Raw genomic sequence first — 18743 nt, forward strand, 5'->3', positions numbered from 1 at the left:
GGCCAGAGGGCCTACTCTAACATGAGTACCATTTCCTCAAAGCAGGCAAAGGCTGGGGGGGGGGGTGTTGTTGAGATATGTCACCCTTTTTCCTGAATGAAAGTAGGCTGGCACTCTCACCATCATCTCATGGCGCTCTCTTCTCCTGTAGGCTGGCCTTGCAGCACGGAGACGGCCATGTCGTGGATTATCTGTCTCAGCCAGTCATCGACTACATCCTCAAGAGCCAGCTGTACATCAACGCCTCTGGCTAGCAGCCACTCCACCAGTCTGTGCCACCCTCCCCTCTGCCAACACAACACACTGGTCCCTCCAGTCTCTGTCAGCCTCCCAGTTTCTCTCCTGCCTCTGTTTCTCCATCTCCTCATTCTGACCATTCTTCCCACTGGCTGACTTAACCCCCCACAGTGTGGGGGACTTGCAGAGAACCGTGGCATTCCCTATTCCACAGTCATCTTTGGACAGACTTTCCTCTGATCCCCAGGGTGGGGTGGGGGAGGGGCTTGGGAGGGAGCTAGGGGAAGTGCAGTCCTTGGAGATGTACTGGTGTCTGTCTCCTAGCATGCTTCTCGAGAGGCGGCTCTGGTGCCCATCCTCCCAGCATGCTCTGGGGAGGCAGCTCTGGCTCTCGCCTTCCCAGCATGCCCTTTACCACTAAGGGCTTCTTTTTCTTTATTTACTTATTTCCCTATGTGTTCTGTTGTTGTTGTTCACTTCTTGTGGGACTTGGATGAAATCAGTGTGTGTTTTTGTCTGTAGTGTTGATGCACTCCTGTCCTATTACTTTCCTTCCGGTAGGACACCATAGCCAGCCTCTGCACTCAGGAAGTACGTGATAACCACACCCAGGAGAGCCACCTCCATGTTTCCAACACACACACACACACACACACACACACACACACACACACACGCATACACATTAGCAACAGCAGCAGCCTTTGGTCAGGAATGAGTCTGTCAGATTCTGAAGACTGGAAGGAAAATCTGGGGAGAAGAGGGTTTCTCAGAACACTTTCTCGGAGACTATTCCCTCACTGGCAGATACTCTGTTCCCATGACACAAAGCCAGCCTGTGTCCTTTCCTGGTGGCATCTATACACTCATTTACATGTCTGTGCCAAAGGCACCTATGTGGACCCTTTCTGGTCCAGGCATTTCCAAGATGCCTAATTCCTTGGAGATCATGCTTAGACATGTTCTTATATAGGAGAAGAATCAAATAGGTCAGGTCAAATCCCCGTCATCTAGCCATTTCTTAAAAAATATTACAGGAATTTACTCTAGAGATATCACTAATTGGAATAAGTGATATCTTGCCCATTTGGCTGAGAACTGTCTGTCCTGGGGACTTTCCAAGATGGGGAAGTAGGAAGCCCTAAGTTGGCTTCAGGTTACCCAGGCGGAAGCCTGGAGCCCATTCCTTCTTTAGAAGTAGCTGCAGAGAGCCGCACAGCAGGATTGCCTGAGAAAGCCTATTTGATGGGAGTGGTGGGGTCAGGGGCCACCAAGCTGTTTCACCTCATCTCTCCCTGATTTCTTATCCTTCTTTCTGCCTCTAAAGACAGTTTTGGTAGGTTCTGTCCTCATTGCTAATGTCTAACTCATCTTCTGCTTGGAGAGCTAACAGAATATTACTATTGTGTTTTATGGCTCTGTGTGTCTGGCTGTTCCAGTGTCTAAGTACCAGGGTACTGCTTTAAAAAAAAATCAACATCAAATAAGAGCTATGGCCCAGATGGAACCTGAGAAAAGGGATTGCATTCCTTTAAAAATATGTATATATATAATTTGTTGTTGTTATTAAAGTATTGTTCAGAGGAGTTGCCATTTTACAATTCAGATAATGCATACATTTCTCCTTTCCTTCACTCCTTCCTCCCCTTCCCCCGCCCCCACCCACAGTTTCCCTGTAAGGACAGTAAACTTTACCTCACATTTCACACTGGCAACCTCCTGTGGGTGTCTCCAGGAACAGGAAGTGGAGTCAGGAGATGAGGTTGGCACATTAATCTCCCCAAAATGGTATGTTGGTTTGGATCATTGAAATACTCTTTAGAGGTAGAGGAGAAGGACTTGGTCTTGGGTCTCAGAGTTTGGCTAAGATTCATGGGATAAAAAGGGCTCAGAGTTCAGTTGCTCTGATGCTGTTCTTTAAAAGCAAAGAAGCAGAGATGCACGGGATTAAATGGCTGGCCCAGGCTCAGGAAGGGTAGTGTTGGATGTGAGGGGAGTGTTTATTGGAAACAAAGGGAAACAGGAAGCTGAGTTTCCTAGTGAAAGCTGGCATTTGAGGGATCTAGAGTTTGTGAACAGAGTTTATGGGGCTTGCGTCCACTGTGTAACTCTACAGGACTCAAGTCAACCCCCGTTGAGTCCATATCCTGGAATTGGATTGGCTGTGGATCTCAGGAAGGGCAAAAGGCCTGAGGGAGGGATGAAGATGAAGAGGAGCTAAGGGAAAGAATAGGCACAGTATACACACATGAGAATGAGCTGGGACAAATTATAAATAGATGAGTCACAGGGACAGACTCTATTAAAAAATGGCTTTCCTGCCTGATGATGGGTCACTCACACCTGGAATCCTAGCTACTCAGGAGGCTAAGATCTGAGGATCAAGATTTCAAGCCAGCCTGGGCAGGAAAGTCCATGAGAGCTGAGTGGTGTAGCATTATTCTTGAGCAAAAATATTAGGCACTGATTTCAAGCCCCAGGACTGGCACCCATCTCCCCCCCCCAAAAAAGAAAGGAAGACAAGGTCTTCGTTTAATAACAGGAAAGCATATTTCTTTCCAGGTACTATCAGCCATTCCGTTCCCACACTGCACCTCTCTCTTCCTTTGATAGAGAAGGTCAGGCCACCTCTTCTAGTCCGGGGAAGGACATTGGAAGCGTGACCAGTCACAGCCAACACCTAAAAAGAATGGATCAGAGTTGCAGCTGGGCTCCAGGTACTACCAGGATAACCTCTAAGCCCCGACTTCCCTCTGGGGTTCTGTTGCTTCCTATGGAGGCCAACCCCAGATGGGCTCAGAGATGGTGACAAAGGCAGAGGCTGGAATAATCTTATCCAAAAGAGTCTGGTCACCCATTTCCTTCAGCTAACTAAAAAGGAAATCCCCTCCCGTTTTTTTCTGAAATGAACTGGTGTAAGAACAGGCAGGAGGGGAACGGTGTGGACCACTCTCCACACATCTAGCACTAGTCCCCAGGCGCTCTACGCTGCTGGCAGTCACCTCAGGTACACAGCCCAGCCCTGGCTAACTTGGGGGTGCTGCTGTCTTTACCTGCCTTGAAAGTGCATGGGACCAGGGAGGAAAGCCTCTTACTGAAGTGCCTGAAACCAGAGCTAGAGCGTCTAAAAACAAACACAGGTCTTCCAGTCTCTCCTGGATCAGCCTTTCCCCCCGCCCCCCCCCCCATGTGCTAGTCTCCAAGCTCCAGCTTCTCAGAAAGAATGGAAGAACCAGCTATATAACTCCATCACCAAACTACAGCAAAAGGCGAGAGAATTAACAGGAAGCCCAAATCTATCTCCCCAAACTGATACACACACACACACACACACACACACAACACACACACACACACACACACACTTTTTGTGGGAGGACTAATGGAGTAAAACATGTTATTTCTGTATAATTTTTTTCATCGAAAAGTAATTCAAGCTGGGCTCACACCTATAATCCTAGCTAGTCAAGAGGCTGAGACCTGAGGATCACAGTTCAAAGCAGCTCAGGCAGGAAAGTCTGTGGAAGCTCTTGTCTCCAATCACAGAAACAAATCAGAAGTGGAGCTCTGGTAGAGTTCTTCTCTTGAGCAAAGGGGACTCAGGGACAGTGCTCTGACCCAGAGTTCAAACCTCAGGACTAGCAAAATAAATAAATAAAATGGTAATGCAGAAATAAAACAGGAGAGTATGAAAAGCTCAGGATCTCTCCCAAGGTTAGAGTAGGAAAAGCTACAGGAGAGATGGGAGAGACAGAAACAGGGACTGATTTTGTAGCTTATATAATCAGGACACTTTAGAACAAGCACTCTAATAATGGTTAAGTTATACAGAGTTTCTTCTGTCTTCATCATCCCCTAGCTGCCAGTACACTCAGCTCTTCCTGCAGTTTCTTTTGCAGTGTGAATTTGGAGTGTCCTGTTAGTGTTTTCCAGTTAGTGAGGAGTGAGTTACAGCCCTTCCATTTCAACGTCAGTTGAATTGAGGGCTCAAAGTTCAGCATGGTCTTGAAAATTAGTAGGGAGAGAAAGATGCTTTTCTTTTCTTTTTTTTGGCCAGTCCTGGGGCTTGAACTCAGGACCTGAGTACTGTCCTTAGGCTTTCTCAAGACTAGAGCTCTACCACTTGAGCCAAAGCATCATTTCCGGCTTTTTCTATGCATATGGTACTGAGGAATCAAACCCCGGTCTTCATGCATGCTAGGCAAGCACTCTACCACTAGGCCAAACTCCTAGCCCCAGAAAGAAGATTTTCTTTCTTTTTTTTCTTTCTTTCTCTCATCTTTTTTTGAGTTACTTTTTGGTCATATAATCTTTTGTTTGAAGAATCAGATTTGCTTTCTGGAAATCAATTCATTAATTAAAACCCCTTATATTCAGGTTGCAATATTATTCCACAGTGAAATATTTCAAGTAAAATTTTGTTGCTAGAATAGTCAAGGACAAGCAAAATGTTTCAATTATGTTAATAAAAAGACAATGCTAGAGTCTTGTGTGTTTGTCTAAAAGTAGTGTGTTTTTTCTTCCTATTCTTAATTTGACAGGAGACAAAATGGTAAAAAATGTGCTTAGGAGTTTTTTCTAGTTAAGCTGCTGTCATGTGTCATATAGTAGTGTATACAACCAGGTGTGGTGATATAAGACTGTAATCCCAGCAGTTGGGAGACAGGCAGGAGGATCTGAAAACAAACAAAAGTATATACAATTGTACCCAAGAATGATAGGGGGCAGAATAGTTAACAATGGTGTAAACTGGGTCCAAGCTTTCTCAGTTTAAGAAAATTACATCTTAGATTCGGGATAGTTCACATCGCTTCCACATTGATTAACTCTGGCTAATGAATGAAATTAGTACTTTACTTGAGAAAATTAAAACCTTGAATAAGTAAACTTTTGGCATGAAAGAGCTTAACAATGACCAAAATTATAAAACTCACAGTGTGTTCTGGCAATGTAAATAAGCTAAAGTTAAATGTGTTAATTGTTGCAATTGTCGAATCCTGCTGTGATGATTACTTATTTCTTATCACTTCAGTGATAATGGTCATCCTGATTTAGAAAGAAAATAGCGATGGCCTATTAAGCTAACTCTTCCTTTTTTTTTCTCCCTCCCTCCCTCCTTTCCATCCTTCCTTCCTTTCTTCCTTTCTTCCTTCCTCTTTCCTTCTTAAAGTACTCTACTCCTTAAACCAAGCCCCAAACCCTTTTTTGCTTCAGTTATTTTTCAAGAACAGTCTCGTGATTTTGCTTGTTGCAGCCTCAGACCATGGTCCTCCCACCTATTTCTTCTAAATAGCTGGGATGATAGACTTGGACTGCCACTCTTGTCTTGTTCTTTGAGATGCGATCTTGCTGACATTTCCCCAGGCTGGCATCAAACCACAATTCTCATCTCTGCCTCTTAAGTACCTGGGATTACAGCTCTCGTCATAGAACTTGGCTGAGCCGCGCTCTAACCTTTCAAAGCTCTCGGCCAGCTCTAACTTTGTCAGATCCAGCATTTTAATTCTTGTTTCTTAAAACTGAGGTTAGCCAGTTTTTGTGTATCCATGTGGTTTTATGGTATTCCATAATGAGGCTTGATATACCTTGTAAACAATTGCTTGTGTTTATATTTGCTGTTTTGTTCACAAAGATAAACACTACGTTTTTTTCTGTCCCAAGAGTATGTAGTGATGAGTGTGTTTAAAAAATTGAGTATAAACATGAGTTTAATTTGCTAATTCACAGTATCATAAAATATATGTACTAAAGATGAATTGACATTCATTTACGTATGCCTTCCTTTAAGATCCAAAAAGAAGCTTCAAATTTTGCTTCTCCTAAGATATTCCATGTGGCTAATGGTTAAAAAAAAAAAAGTAAAGCAAGATTCCACTCAAGTGGGAAAACTAAACCTTAGCAAGAATATATAACTTTCCCATGGTCATGCAAAACATTAGAGGAAGACATGGTAAACACATCCCTGGTCCTTGACACTGGTTTCAAACATTGAACAGTCCCTAGTATCATCTTACACTTTCCTCCAACCTTCCAACAGCAGTGAGAAAAAAAAAAAAGGCCATCCTGGATTAAGAGCAGAAGTAGCAGAAGTACGTCTAAGAAGTTTCCGTTTATGGAGAGTTTCATTCCTACCCATCACTCATCTACAAATGAAAGCAGAGGAAAATGTGTGTAATAGCTTACCAACAGCACAGTTAATCAGAAAATTCTCGGAGTAGAAACAAAGTTTTCACTACAAATCACTTACAAGAAATAAAATAGAAAGCTCCTTTAATGTCGTAGCAGGGTCAAGCCTGGTAGCATGCCTTGGATATGAACTCATGTACTTAATAACTAGATTGACTTTGAAAGTCAATCTAGACAAAAGCCAAGTCCTTTCTTTAGTCACCTAGATAGATAGCCAATTCAGGGCCTTAAGTTACTGAATTTTAATTTATTAAAAAACATGGCGTATGTACTAATACATGCACTCAGCACATGAAGCACACATGTATTGAGTGCTTATTCACCAGCTGGTGGCGCCACTGAGTGATGATGAGATTATGAAGGTGAGTTAATCCATTGGTGAATTCATACTGACTGGGCTATTTGGAAACTGGAGACTGATTGGAGGAAGTAGGTTCCTGGAAGTGTCCTTGAAGGGTTTATCTTTCCCTGACCCTTTCCTATCTGTCTTTCTTTCTATTCCTGGCCACACCTCAGGACTTTGCCTTGCCATGAGCTTCTAGCCTGATGATTTTGCTTTACCACAGATTTAGAAAGAATAGAGCCAAATGATCATGGAAAAGCTGCTGAAACTTGAATTAAAATAAATCGTTTCTCTTGTTAAGTTGTTCCCTCAGATATTTGTCTCAGTAATGAAAAATCCAACTTAACCACTGGCAACTAGAGACTAAATCTGGGGTGATGTAACTCTGAGCCACCCCTTCTTGAGTTCTGCTCAAGGAAAGCTTGAAGTAGGCAAGCAGGAAAAACAAAAACAGTATTTTACTGGCCATGGTATAACTGGATTTTACTGTCCTCCTTGGGATCCATTTTTCAGCTTTACAGAAATGAGAGCCACTTCCCATTTTCTAGTGGTTAATTGAGGATAAGAGTCTCACGGACTTTAGTGCCTGGGCTGGCTTTGAACCGTGAGCCTCCTGAATAGCTAGGATTACAGGCGTGAGCCACCACACCCAGTTTGAACTCTTTTATGAATTCATGTACCACAGCCATTAACTAACCAGATCCCTCCCCAGACTCCCTAGACTATGTCCTGTCAAATTTTTCTTGTTAATAGAACCAGATAGCCAATCAGCAAGCATGAACTCTTCCCTTTCATAGGCTAGAAGTGGAGCTGGAAACTGGACCTCAACAAGTGACCACATCTTCTAAGACTGCCTTCAAGTGGGACATGGTCATAGTACTGGTTTTTGGACACATGGAAGTGTGTGTGTGTGTTTGTGTGTGTGTGTGTGCCCATGTACCAGTCTTGGGGCTTATACTCAGGGCCCGGGCTCTGTCCCTGAGCTTTTCTCTGCTAGTGCTCTACTATTGGCTTTTTGGTGGTTAATTGGAGATAAGAGTCTCACGTACTTCCCATGAGACTGGGGCTGTTTTTGAACCAGAACTCAGCTTCCTGAGTGCCTATGATAATAGATGTGTGCACACACAGCCCAGCATACACATAGAATAGAATATGTATCCCCCCAGTGCTAGCCCACAAAGACTGCCCATGTGTTTTCCTCCTCCATATTCTCTTTCTCACCCCTCCATCAACAACCTTAGCAGTCACAGGTTATAAATGATAGGACCTCTGAAATGAGTCTGTGGAGAGCCAGCTTGCCAGTCCATTCTGCACCTGATCTATTATAGAACCAATAAAAAGAACACAGTCCAATATTTTTTAGTTCTTGCCTATTTTTAGGTCTTTGTGACATAGCAATTAATCTATTCATACACATATGTTCTGAACATTCAGTAAAAGAAATCCGTAGGACATGTGAGCATGCAAAGACAACACAAAAGACAAAAATTCCAGAACTATCAAGACTTTGAAAGTGAATCTAGACAAAAGCCAAATCATTTCTGTAGTCACCTAGATAGATAGCCAATCCAGGGCCTTAAGTGACTGAATTTTTATATATTAAAGAGCATGACATATGTACCACAAACTATAAAGAAAAAACACAAAAACAAGAATATCAATGACATCTGCCCAGCTTGGATTGTTCTAGGACTAAACTATCTTAATACTTAGAATATAGCCCTGGCTACATCTCCTGAAGGGCTCTCCTAACTGGAAAGGACACACACACACACACACACACACACACACACAGTTCTCATAATCAGGAGTTGAAGATTGAGTACCCACTAACATTTCAATGGTTCAATGGTCTATGGTTTCCATTGCTATGATACTTTTTATCTCAGGCTTAGAATTTAATAAAATCAGAAAATGACCTCCCTCCTGTCCCCCCACCCCACCCCAGCATCTGCCAGCTGTTCTTTATTTTAAACTATGAAAAGGCTCTTGCCTACAGAAGGGAGGCAGCCCGGACATCTCCCAGACTGGGGTGGAAGTGCCTCTGGTTCCTTCCAGCAATTCCCACTGGAGTTGCCATGACTCAGCCTGTGGCAATCGTTTGTGGGAAGGAAATGTGCATAGCCTACGTCTATTTCAGCCCCAACTCAAGTACCCCATGGACATGTTTCCTAACATAGATTGTTTGGAGCAAAGATTCAGGGTGCAATAAATACCACTTGTGATGAACAAGGTTTGTAAGTTGAAATTTATTATTAATGTGTGTCCTCTTCACTAGACAATGAACGCTATGAGGACAGAGACTATGTCTGTACTGAACTGCTTACCCCTGGCACACGGTAGGGAGTCAATAAATATATGTTGGAAGGATGGATCTTTCCCTGCTATAGGGAAAGAAAGAGAATAAGAAGAAATAACTAGATGCTATAGTTCAGCAAATAAAAGGGGGGAACTGAGTTAGGATTAATAAATCTAGATAATGTTACATCTTTTTAATGCCCAAGCCACATTTTTTCCCATCCTTTTGAACATCCAGAGTAAATACTTTTCCAGTCAGTGTTTGCTTTGCTGGTAGGAAATGCTTTCATGAAAGTTCAGTCTCCAAGTTTCCATGGCATCATGAGGAACAAGAATGTTGCTCCCAAGCCCAGAACCACTGTTCCACATGGGCCAGCCTTCCAGACCCTCAGTCCACACTGCTTTCTATCTTCCAGTTTGGAAGGGAAGCGTGCTGTGTGGTATGTGGGAAGAGCTCTGCTCAAGGAAAGCTTGTCGTGGGCCGTAGGAACAGACAGTATTTTACTGGTCATGGTATGACTGGATCTCACTGTCCTGAGATCAGGATGGAGAATTGAATGTCTGGGTAAAGTCAAATTTATTTATTTCCTTTTAATCTTATTACCCAGCAGCACTTGTTCGTGTTCCAGGACTCCATTTATGATTGCTTGGAGGCCAACGTCTGCGTGTGCATTTGGTTCTTGGTCAGTCTCCCACTCAGTGCTGTCTGCCTCACTGCTAGTATCAGGAAGCAAACAGAACTGTACTGGTGTAGTAACACGCCCTTATAGCCACAGTCTCAGGGATGGAGTCAAGTTCACATGCTTGTGCTCCCATTGGTCCACCCAGACTAGATGGCTCCTGAACCCCCGAGGTCTGACTCCCAAGACTCTCCATTGAGAAACCTCTATGGCAGCTTCACTGTTGCTCAAGAGCCTGGGTGTTGTAACAGCCTGGGGGCAGGTTGTCCCGAATGTTCTCTAGGTTCTTTACATCCGCTAGAATGCCATCAATACTTGTCCTCAGGGAACGGAGGTGGCCCTGCTGTCGACGGGACCTCTCTTCTAACTCTGACATCAAGGGCCGCAGCTGGCTGTTGATTTGGGTCTTGGCTCGAAAAAGCTCCTGCTCCAATAACATCAGCCCCTCTTCATTCACACTGCCAGGCTGGTCTATTATGAAAATGAGAAAGGTGAACACATCGCACACGTTTTGGTTAGATTTCTTGGAACATGCGTGCCCTTTTCTATTCTTAACACATTCTTGTTTCTACCTGCCCCGAACAAATGGTATGCCATGGTTTAAATTAGACATAATATAGAAAAAAAAATTCAGAGAACCACTAATCTATTACTGGGCCCTGAATGACCTAGCTTAAGACTCTCAGCTCAATGGGACAGCTATCTGCTGTTTAGGGGGCTCCCTTTGCATTCAGGATAATCCACCATGCTCCGAGAACTAAAGGCTGCACCCCATCAGGAACAAAGCTCCATCCAAGGCTGAACATACTTCACCCCCGGGATCAGAATCAACTCCAAAAATGCTTTCTGAATCCCTCTTAGGAAATATTTTGCTGGTTTCTATTAGAAGACCTTTGGCGATTGGCGGGGCTTCAGGGTTCATGGAGGCCAAGGTATGCTTCACTATTGGGAGATGGATTCCAGCTGTAGAAAGTGATGTAAGACTTCATTCTGGCTCGGAAACAGTGGGAATCTGAGGAGGTATCACTTTATTTCCAATGTGAAATGTAATTACATTTGTCCGGGTATGTTTCACTTACAAATTATAGAAAGCCAATGTCAGCATGATGGGCAATAGGCCAGACCCAGTTAGTTCAACTAAGTTAGAGCAATTTAAACTCAAGGTCAGCTGAGCTGCAATGATAGTGTTTGGATTCATGAATTTGTTTTGCCTAAAGCAATGAATCAGCTACTAGAGTATTATATCATACCAGTCCACAAACAGCTATGCAATGAATCTGTTCTTCAATGAATTCAGGGGAATTCAAGGATTTGGGGTTGTATGACAGGCATAGGAAGTTAAGGAAGCTTAGGAATCAAATAGCTACATCCTTGCAGAGGCAGTATGACCCATTAGTAAAGAACAGGAATGTGTTGGGGAGCCGGGAGTTTGGCCTAGTGGTTAAAGTGCTTGCCTAGCATACACGAAGACCCTGGTTCGATTCCTCGGTACCACATACATAGAAAAAAAAAAAAGAACAGGAATGTGGAAGACAAGCTCAGTTTGAACCTGCCTTCCTAATTTACAGTGTGATCTGAATCCTCAACATATTCCTGTGTGAGACAAAATAAAAATAGTAAAACCCACCTCCTGGGTTTCTTATAAGACTTAAGTGGTATTTTACCATGAAGATACCTTGCATAGCACCTGATGTAAATGTGAAATGGTTCCCACTACCCTTTTCTCCTCACTCCCTTTTCCTTTATTGGCTCCTCTAAATTCACTGCTGTTTTTAGAACACTAAACTATGCTAAAAATTTCAGCTGAGGAATTTTAAAAATGTTTAATGTATTTTACTCTTTGGGATCCATGGATCACGATGTGGATCTATTAGAGTGACAACACAAATATTGGTCTCTTGGGGCCATGACAATACTCTACCAAAAGAAAAAAAAATCAAGTTTTACCATCCAAGTACTAACCAGGCCTGACCCTGTTTAGCTTCGGGAAGTGGGGAAAATATAATGATTGGAAAGTGGTGAGGGGAAGGAAATGGGGACAAAACATGAGAAGGGGTATCATTGTGTGAGAAGCAATGCATTTACTATCTGGCAAATGTAACTGTAACCCCTCTATACATTACCCTGACAATAAAAAATAAAATAAAAAATTTTAAAAGTAATATGTCCACTACCTAATAAATGTTAAAAAAAAATCAACTTTTCGAGTTGTTCTGCTGAACTGGGAAAGTTGGGCTAAAGCTTTTCCCGAAAGTCACTAGAATGTGAGAACAAATTCCTGCTTCTCCATGGCAGCCCCAGCTGGTTAAACAGCCAAAGGAGGGCTTGGTCCCAGCTCCACCCAAATCCAGAATTTTAATTAGAATCCATTTTCCTTGGGGAGCGACTGTGTGAGATCCAGATCCCTGCCATACTATGCCACCACTCTATTTTATCTTGAAAGCCTGTGGTTACGCATGGACCTGCAACCTTCCCATTTCTTCTGTGTCAGCCACCAGGAAGCTCATAGTTCCCTAGCTGGTGATATTGACTGGAGAGGAATGAGCAGCAAAAGCAGCAGGTAATCTTGAGTACTAAGATTGGAAGAAACTTCCTCCACATCCTCCCTCATGACACTTCTGCTACCTTAAAGCAGGTTGCTTTCCTCTCATAACAAAGATGTTCAACGGCATCCTATATGATCTCACGTAGGGGGTTTGGTTTCCTCCATTCTGATGCTATCCTCTTGCTTAAAACTGCTCAGTGGCTTCTCAGGATCAAGGCTAAACAAAGGCTGCCTCCAGTCCTCTCAGAATTTCCTGTGATATACTCAAGACACAGAGCCACAGACTTCTACCTCTAGGTATAATAAGTACTCAGCAACCCATTTTAGGGATAAAATTGAATCCAGACAATGTAAAAAACAACCACCACCAAAAAAACAAACAAACCAAAACCAAAAAACAAAACCTGTCCATAGTTTCTGGACTTGGAAATAAAGCAAGTTTCTGAATCTCTTAGAGAGAGTTGTGATTTCATTACATCAGAACACAGAAGAAGAGTGAGTATTTTGGGGGCACAGCTCTAGTTTGCTGGAAGGCTGTGGGTGGGACTAGAAATTTCAGGATGCTACACAAACCTATTAGGTGTAGGATGCCATCCAGTGCTTCAAGCGTGTCTTGGATTGTGACTCCAGCATTCTTGGCTCTGGTCTCAACTCTCTGGGCTTCTGTAATCACCTGAGGAAAATGAAATACAAACCTGTCTTGAAGAGGTATTTTCCAAATTAGCAACTCTGGAGGGGGCAGGGGTAGAAAGAAGCAGCAACTCACCATCTGCACTGCATCCTTATCAGCATCAAACTCCAGCTCCTTCCTCGCCAGTTCGCCTTCCACGTCCCTTATGTCACTCTTCAGACTGGCCAGTCCCTTCTCCATAGCCAAGGCCCCATCTGCTGTCACATTGGCTTCCAAATTGAGACTCCCTATCTCCTGGGAGAAGAAAAGGAGCCAGGGACGGAAGGAGAGAGATGGGTGAGGCTCAAAAAACATCTCAAGGACAATTGCAGAAAAAATACAGCTGCAGCCAGGCCCTGCTGGGGTCAGTGAGATGAACAATGAAAGAGTCAGGCTTGGAGACACGCCCTTTCCCAGGCTCTGCCTCGGACAAGTGAATTCTGGGATCTGTCTCTAAGGCCTGGGAGCATCAGCAATGAGACACAGCTTCCCTCTCATTTCCATGCTCTCTGAATGCCGAGCACCCTGGGAACAAGGGTCAAAATCCCCAAGGAAAGAAATGAGCATCGCACACTGTCACCGCCCACTGCTGCCTAGAGAATTGAATGGCTTTGCTAGGATCCCCAAGACAGTTATTCATGGAGCACAGACAGTGGACGGCTACAACACTGAGGTTTTGTTTTGGTAAGGACCAAACTTCTGCTATTTTTTTAAATCAATAAACTAAGAAAACATCATTTTTCAAATATCTTTAAGCCGGAAGCTGCAGAGAGAAGGACATGAAATTCATCTCCACCTTCAAGTGATTTTAGGTAGTTATTATCATCATCATTGGTGGTGGTCCTGGGCTTTGAACTGTTTGCAAGGCAGGAAACTCTACCTCTAAAAGCCATGTGCTCTATCGCTTGGCCACCTCTCCAGTCTCTTTTCCTCTGCTTACTTTTGAGGATCGTGATTCTTGTATTGAGACCTCCTGCTGTTGCTTGCCATCATATACATTTCATTATCCTGTTGAGATGTGGTCTAGTGAACTTTATTTTGCCTGAGCTGAGTTCCCAATTTCAAACTCCCAAATAGTTAGGCTTACAGGCAAAATCCACTACTCAAAACTTAAAAACCATTTTTGAGGCTACTGAATTATGTAAAAGTGAAGTCAAACAATCTAGAAACCAAGAGTTCTGTCTAGGCTTTCTGGAGTTGCATGCCACTTTCTAGACATCATGCTGACTTAAGAGCTAGGATACTTTCTTCTTCCAACTGAGAAGCAGTCCTTCCCCTGTAATAGTTAACATATGGGCTGCAAATGTAACTTGTCTGTCTGCCTCATTATTCTAAAGGTTCTTTGAAAACCAAGACTAGATCTTTCTTATGTATAAGGAAGTGGACAGCTGAGCACCGGTGGCTCACACTTACAATCCTAGCTACTCAGGAGGCTGAGATCTGAGGATTATGGTTTGAAGCCTAAAAGTCTCCGAGACTCTTAGCTATAATTAACCAATAAAAAGCCAGAAGTAGACATATGGCTCAAGTGGTAAGGCATCAGCCTTGAGCTAAAAATAAATAAATAAAACTTGAGGGACAGCTCCCAGGCCTTGAGTTCAAGCCCCATTACTCTATCTCTTTCTATCTCTCTCTCTCTGTCTCTGTCTCTGTTTCTCTCTCTCTCTCACACACACACACTCACACACACACACACACAGAGTAGGTACAGAGTAAAGACTGGGACAAAGAGCATAAAACTGCAGAATTTCATAATCTGGAATAAAACATTGACAATTGGTACAGACTGAACTATATTTCCCCTAAAACAGTTGCTGATGTCCTAATCCTCAATACATCAGTATGTGACCTTATTTGATATTAGGTTGTTGAAGATGAAGATGTAATTAGCTATGATTCAGTCATACTAGAGCAGGGTGGAACCTCAACCCAGCATGCCTGGTGTCCTTGTAAGATGAGACAGGACTTTAGAGAGAACACGAGATAACACAGCACAGGTCAATGTGATGGAGCTACAAACCAGAAATTGCAAAACCCAGTGCTAGAATAATGTGAGATTAAATTCTGATTCTTTTATTTTCCAATTCTGGAGCTTAAACTCAGGGCCTGGACATGGTCCTTGGACACTTTTTGCTCAAGGCTAGTACTCTGCCACTTGAACTGTAGTGCCACTTTCTGCTTTTTCCGTGTATGTGTTAACAAGGACTTGAACTCAGGACTTTGTGCATGCTAGGCAAGCACTCTACTACTAGGCTATGCTCCCAGCCCCAATTTCTAAAGTTTCAAGCCATTCATTTAGTGGTATTTTGTTTTAGAAAGACTGTAATGAATGAAATAATCTCTATAAGAAACAATCATGGCCTGGCAATGGAAGCTTGCTTCTGCAATCCAAGCTACTCAGGAGGCTGAGAATTAAGGATGAAGTCAGCCTGGGAAGGAAAGTTTGTGAGACTGTATCTCCAACTAACCACCAAACTGTATCTCCAACTAACCACCAAAAAGTGGAAAAACTATTTCTCTGAGTTCAAGCCCCAGTACTGGAAGAAGGAAAGACAAGGAGCAAGAAAGGAAAGAAGGAAGGGAGGAAAGGAGGGAAGGAGGGAACAGCAAACAAACAGTAGTGGATGGATCTCTTTGTGATATTGACAAAGGATGCATTTAGTTACAACCCTAAAAATAGTGGCCACGATACTGCATGGACCACAACAGGACCTCGAGTCATAGAGGTCAAAGTGAGTCCAACGTGCCCTCTGCTTCCACACTGACACTGGTCCTGCTTGTACCAGCCTGCGGCTCCATCTCTGTCTACCTGTTCTATCTCGTTGCTGATCTCCAGGGCCTCCCTGGCTGCACTTTTGGCCCGCTGGGCGTCGGCAGCCGCGCTCCCCAGGGCTGCTTCAGCTTGCTCAGTCTTGTCACTGGCATCTGCAACCTTCTGGCTGATGTAGGAGAGTCTCTTCATGGCCTCCTCAGCTTCTGCCTTCCTATTTTCAACCTGCAGGTCAAACTCTGAAATGAAGACAACAACACAATTGTCATGAAGATGAAAATCTTAACTTAGACATGAGAGAAGGGCTAGAAAGACTGGGGAGGGGTGTGGGAAATTACCCAAGAAAAAGCACTTTTCAACTTCATTATGTTTTATTTTTGATGGTGGTACTGAGGTTTGCATCTGGAGCCTTGTGCAGGCTAGTCAGGAAATTGACCACATGAGCCACTTTGTCAGCCCTTTCTGCTACAGCTATTTTTCAAATAGGGTCTCATATTTTGGTCCTAGCAGACCTGGACTGAGTTCTTCCCATTTAAGCCTCCTGACTAGCTTGGATTGCAGGTGTGAGGTATCATACCCAGCCCAAAGAGGAAGGAGGCATTGAAAGGGTCTCGGCCCACCTGTTTTGGGCCCTAACCACTTCAAGAGTAGCAAAACCCCAAAGTGGTCTTGTGACTCTAAAAATCTAGATAAAGTCCATGAAGCCCAAAGTTTCAAACCAGAGCCAGAAGTCCTACACTGCCAGTAACCAGAATGGAACTTAGGAAGACTTCTTACAAAGAAAATCCCAAGACTAAGGAATGACTTCCTTTTGTTTGCTGATGAAGAATCCTGACCATTATTATAGAGAAAGCAAAAAGTAAATCTCTGCAAGTTAGAGCCCAAAATTTCCTAAGAGGTAGGCACTATCACCACAGAACATCATACTGGTTCCACATGAAAATCAACCAGGCTACAAAAGAAAGGGAAAAGATCTATGTAGTAATGAAATGTTGGAGTTCAGAGATTGCTGGTGAACTAGCAAACCTATTATTCTCCTTAAAAAAAAATAGGAAAGGCTCGGAGACAGTGCCCAGACCCTGAGTCCAAGCCCCAGAACCATCGGAGGAGAGGAAGGAGGGAAAGAAGAGGAAGAGAAGGAAGGCTATGTGACTTATGTTCAGCACGCTATATAGTCTGGTCATAAAGCAAAGCAGAGAACAGCATTCAAGTCTTCTTTTTTTTAATCTCTCCCAGTTATGAGACTTGAACTCTGGGCCTGGGCGCTATCCCACCACTTTGAGACAGACCTCTACTTTTGGTTTTCTGGTAGTTAACAGGAGACAAGAATCTGTTCAACTCTCCTATCCAGGCTGGCTTTGAACCATGATCCTCAGATCTTAGCCTCCTTAGTAGCTAGGATTGCAGGCATGATCTGCCAGCTCCAGCTCCAAGCCTTTAGTTGAATTCTTTTCACTAGCTAGATCCAATATTAGTATTTTTTAGAGATTATTTATTTTTTGGAGATTATTTAGAGATTTTTTTCCCCTTAGCAAGGTGTTTCCTAAGCACCAGTTCTCCAAAGAGGTGGATGAAGATTGAACATATATTAGCCAGAACTATTCCTTCAAAGCACCACGAAGTCTGCTCGTGCAGCACTAACCTCGTAGGTTCTTCAGAATGTTCTCAACTTCATAAAACGTGATGTTACCCATACTTAGTGCTTCTTGGGCTCTGCTTTTAGCAAGGTTGGCACGGGAAAGCAGCTGGTCTGCTTTCTGTAAATAGACAGAACAAGATTAGAGCAAGTGTATTCCTGCTAGTAAAATCCCCCTGACACATTTCTCCTTATGGCAACAGGAGTTCTGTGATTCACCGCACTGTGCTAGAGGGTAAACTTCTCTACAGTGTGGGACACAGCAAACTTTCTAAGTCAACACCAGGCTGTCTAGAAGACAGACTCCAGTTCTAGTCTATCCTTGGAGACAAGACTAGTTTTGCAAGTCATAAGTTTAAATTCCAGATACTCCCTGAAGCCACATTAGTAGACAGGTTCAGACCAAAGTTAGACCTAGGAAACCCAGGTCCCATTCCTAGATCTGAATGGACTGAGGGTGGACCTAGCCATCAAAATCCGAGTCTCCACTGCTCCCTCTGACAGCAGTGACACCATGACCTCTAGAGAACTTTGGCTGAGTCCCCTGGCCATATCCACCCTCATGGAATACATACAATACTTCCTTAGTTAGCATGACAAGACCGTACCTGACGCCCATCCTTCCCACTCTGTAGGAGCTGCTGCGTTTCTTTCTCCCAGTTTCCCAGATTGCTCTGTGCATGCTTGAACTCATCCATGTGCCTGGTTACCAGGCTCGAGAGAGAGTCAGCTTTTTGTCTGATCCTCTTTGCTTCCACCTGTGGAACCAAAGAAATGAATGAGTCTGACTCTCTGTTTACTAGTTAGCACACCAGCAACCACAACCACTAAGAAGGCAAGAAAACTATGCAGGCATGGTGGTTCATACCTGTATATAGCTAGAAACAAGTGGATCACAGTTCCAGGCCAACCTGGGCAAATAATTCATGATTCCCATCTCAACAGAAAATGTAAAATGTAATAACACAAGCCTGTCATCCCAGCACCAGTGAGAAATACATACAGTAAAATCAGTAGGTTAGTTTGGACAAAATATAAGCAAGAACCCCATCTCAACCAATAAACTGGGCATGTCCAATTATATGGGAGGCTATAGGTGGGAGAAACTCAGTTCAAGGCCAGCCCTACCCAAAAATCTGGGACCCATAAATTGGTATTATGAATTGAAAATCCTTTGCACAACTACTTAAAGATAATGCTAAAAGAAAAAAAAAAACAGTTTAGAAAAAAAAGAAAACACCTCAAGATTACCTGAAAAGAAACTAAAGTAAAAAGGGATACAGACTGTGGCTCAAGTGAGAGTGCTTGGTATAAGGTCCTGAGTTCAAATGCAAGCACTACCTAAATAGTCAATCAAACAAACACATTAAAAAGCTTA

General features: G+C 43.3%; 2 protein-coding genes across 5 annotated transcripts in view; one reads left to right on the forward strand and one right to left on the reverse strand.

Annotated features, from left to right (window-relative positions):
* Nmnat2 (nicotinamide nucleotide adenylyltransferase 2) overlaps positions 1–1823 on the forward strand; it is a 173236-nt gene extending 171413 nt beyond the window's left edge. For all 4 annotated transcript variants that reach the window (XM_090340284.1, XM_090340283.1, XM_090340287.1 and 1 more), the window contains one exon: positions 152–1823. In XM_090340284.1, coding sequence (XP_090196410.1) covers positions 152–254 — 103 coding nt within the window. In that variant the 3' untranslated portion in view covers positions 255–1823. The remainder of the gene's footprint in view (positions 1–151) is intronic.
* Positions 1824–8980: 7157 nt separating this feature from the next.
* Positions 8981–18743, reverse strand: part of Lamc2 (laminin subunit gamma 2) — a 69814-nt gene continuing 60051 nt past the window's right edge. The window contains exons 19-24 of the mRNA XM_090340288.1: positions 17974–18123; positions 17372–17486; positions 15769–15968; positions 13056–13214; positions 12863–12962; positions 8981–10215 (exon numbers count right to left, since the gene is read on the reverse strand). Of these exons, the coding sequence (XP_090196414.1) occupies positions 9962–10215; positions 12863–12962; positions 13056–13214; positions 15769–15968; positions 17372–17486; positions 17974–18123 (978 nt within the window). The 3' untranslated portion in view covers positions 8981–9961. The remainder of the gene's footprint in view (positions 10216–12862; positions 12963–13055; positions 13215–15768; positions 15969–17371; positions 17487–17973; positions 18124–18743) is intronic.

Source organism: Megascapheus bottae, chromosome 10, assembly GCF_031878675.1.
Source record: "Megascapheus bottae isolate mThoBot1 chromosome 10, mThoBot2.hap1, whole genome shotgun sequence".
In the NCBI taxonomy this organism is placed as follows: domain Eukaryota; kingdom Metazoa; phylum Chordata; class Mammalia; order Rodentia; family Geomyidae; genus Megascapheus; species Megascapheus bottae.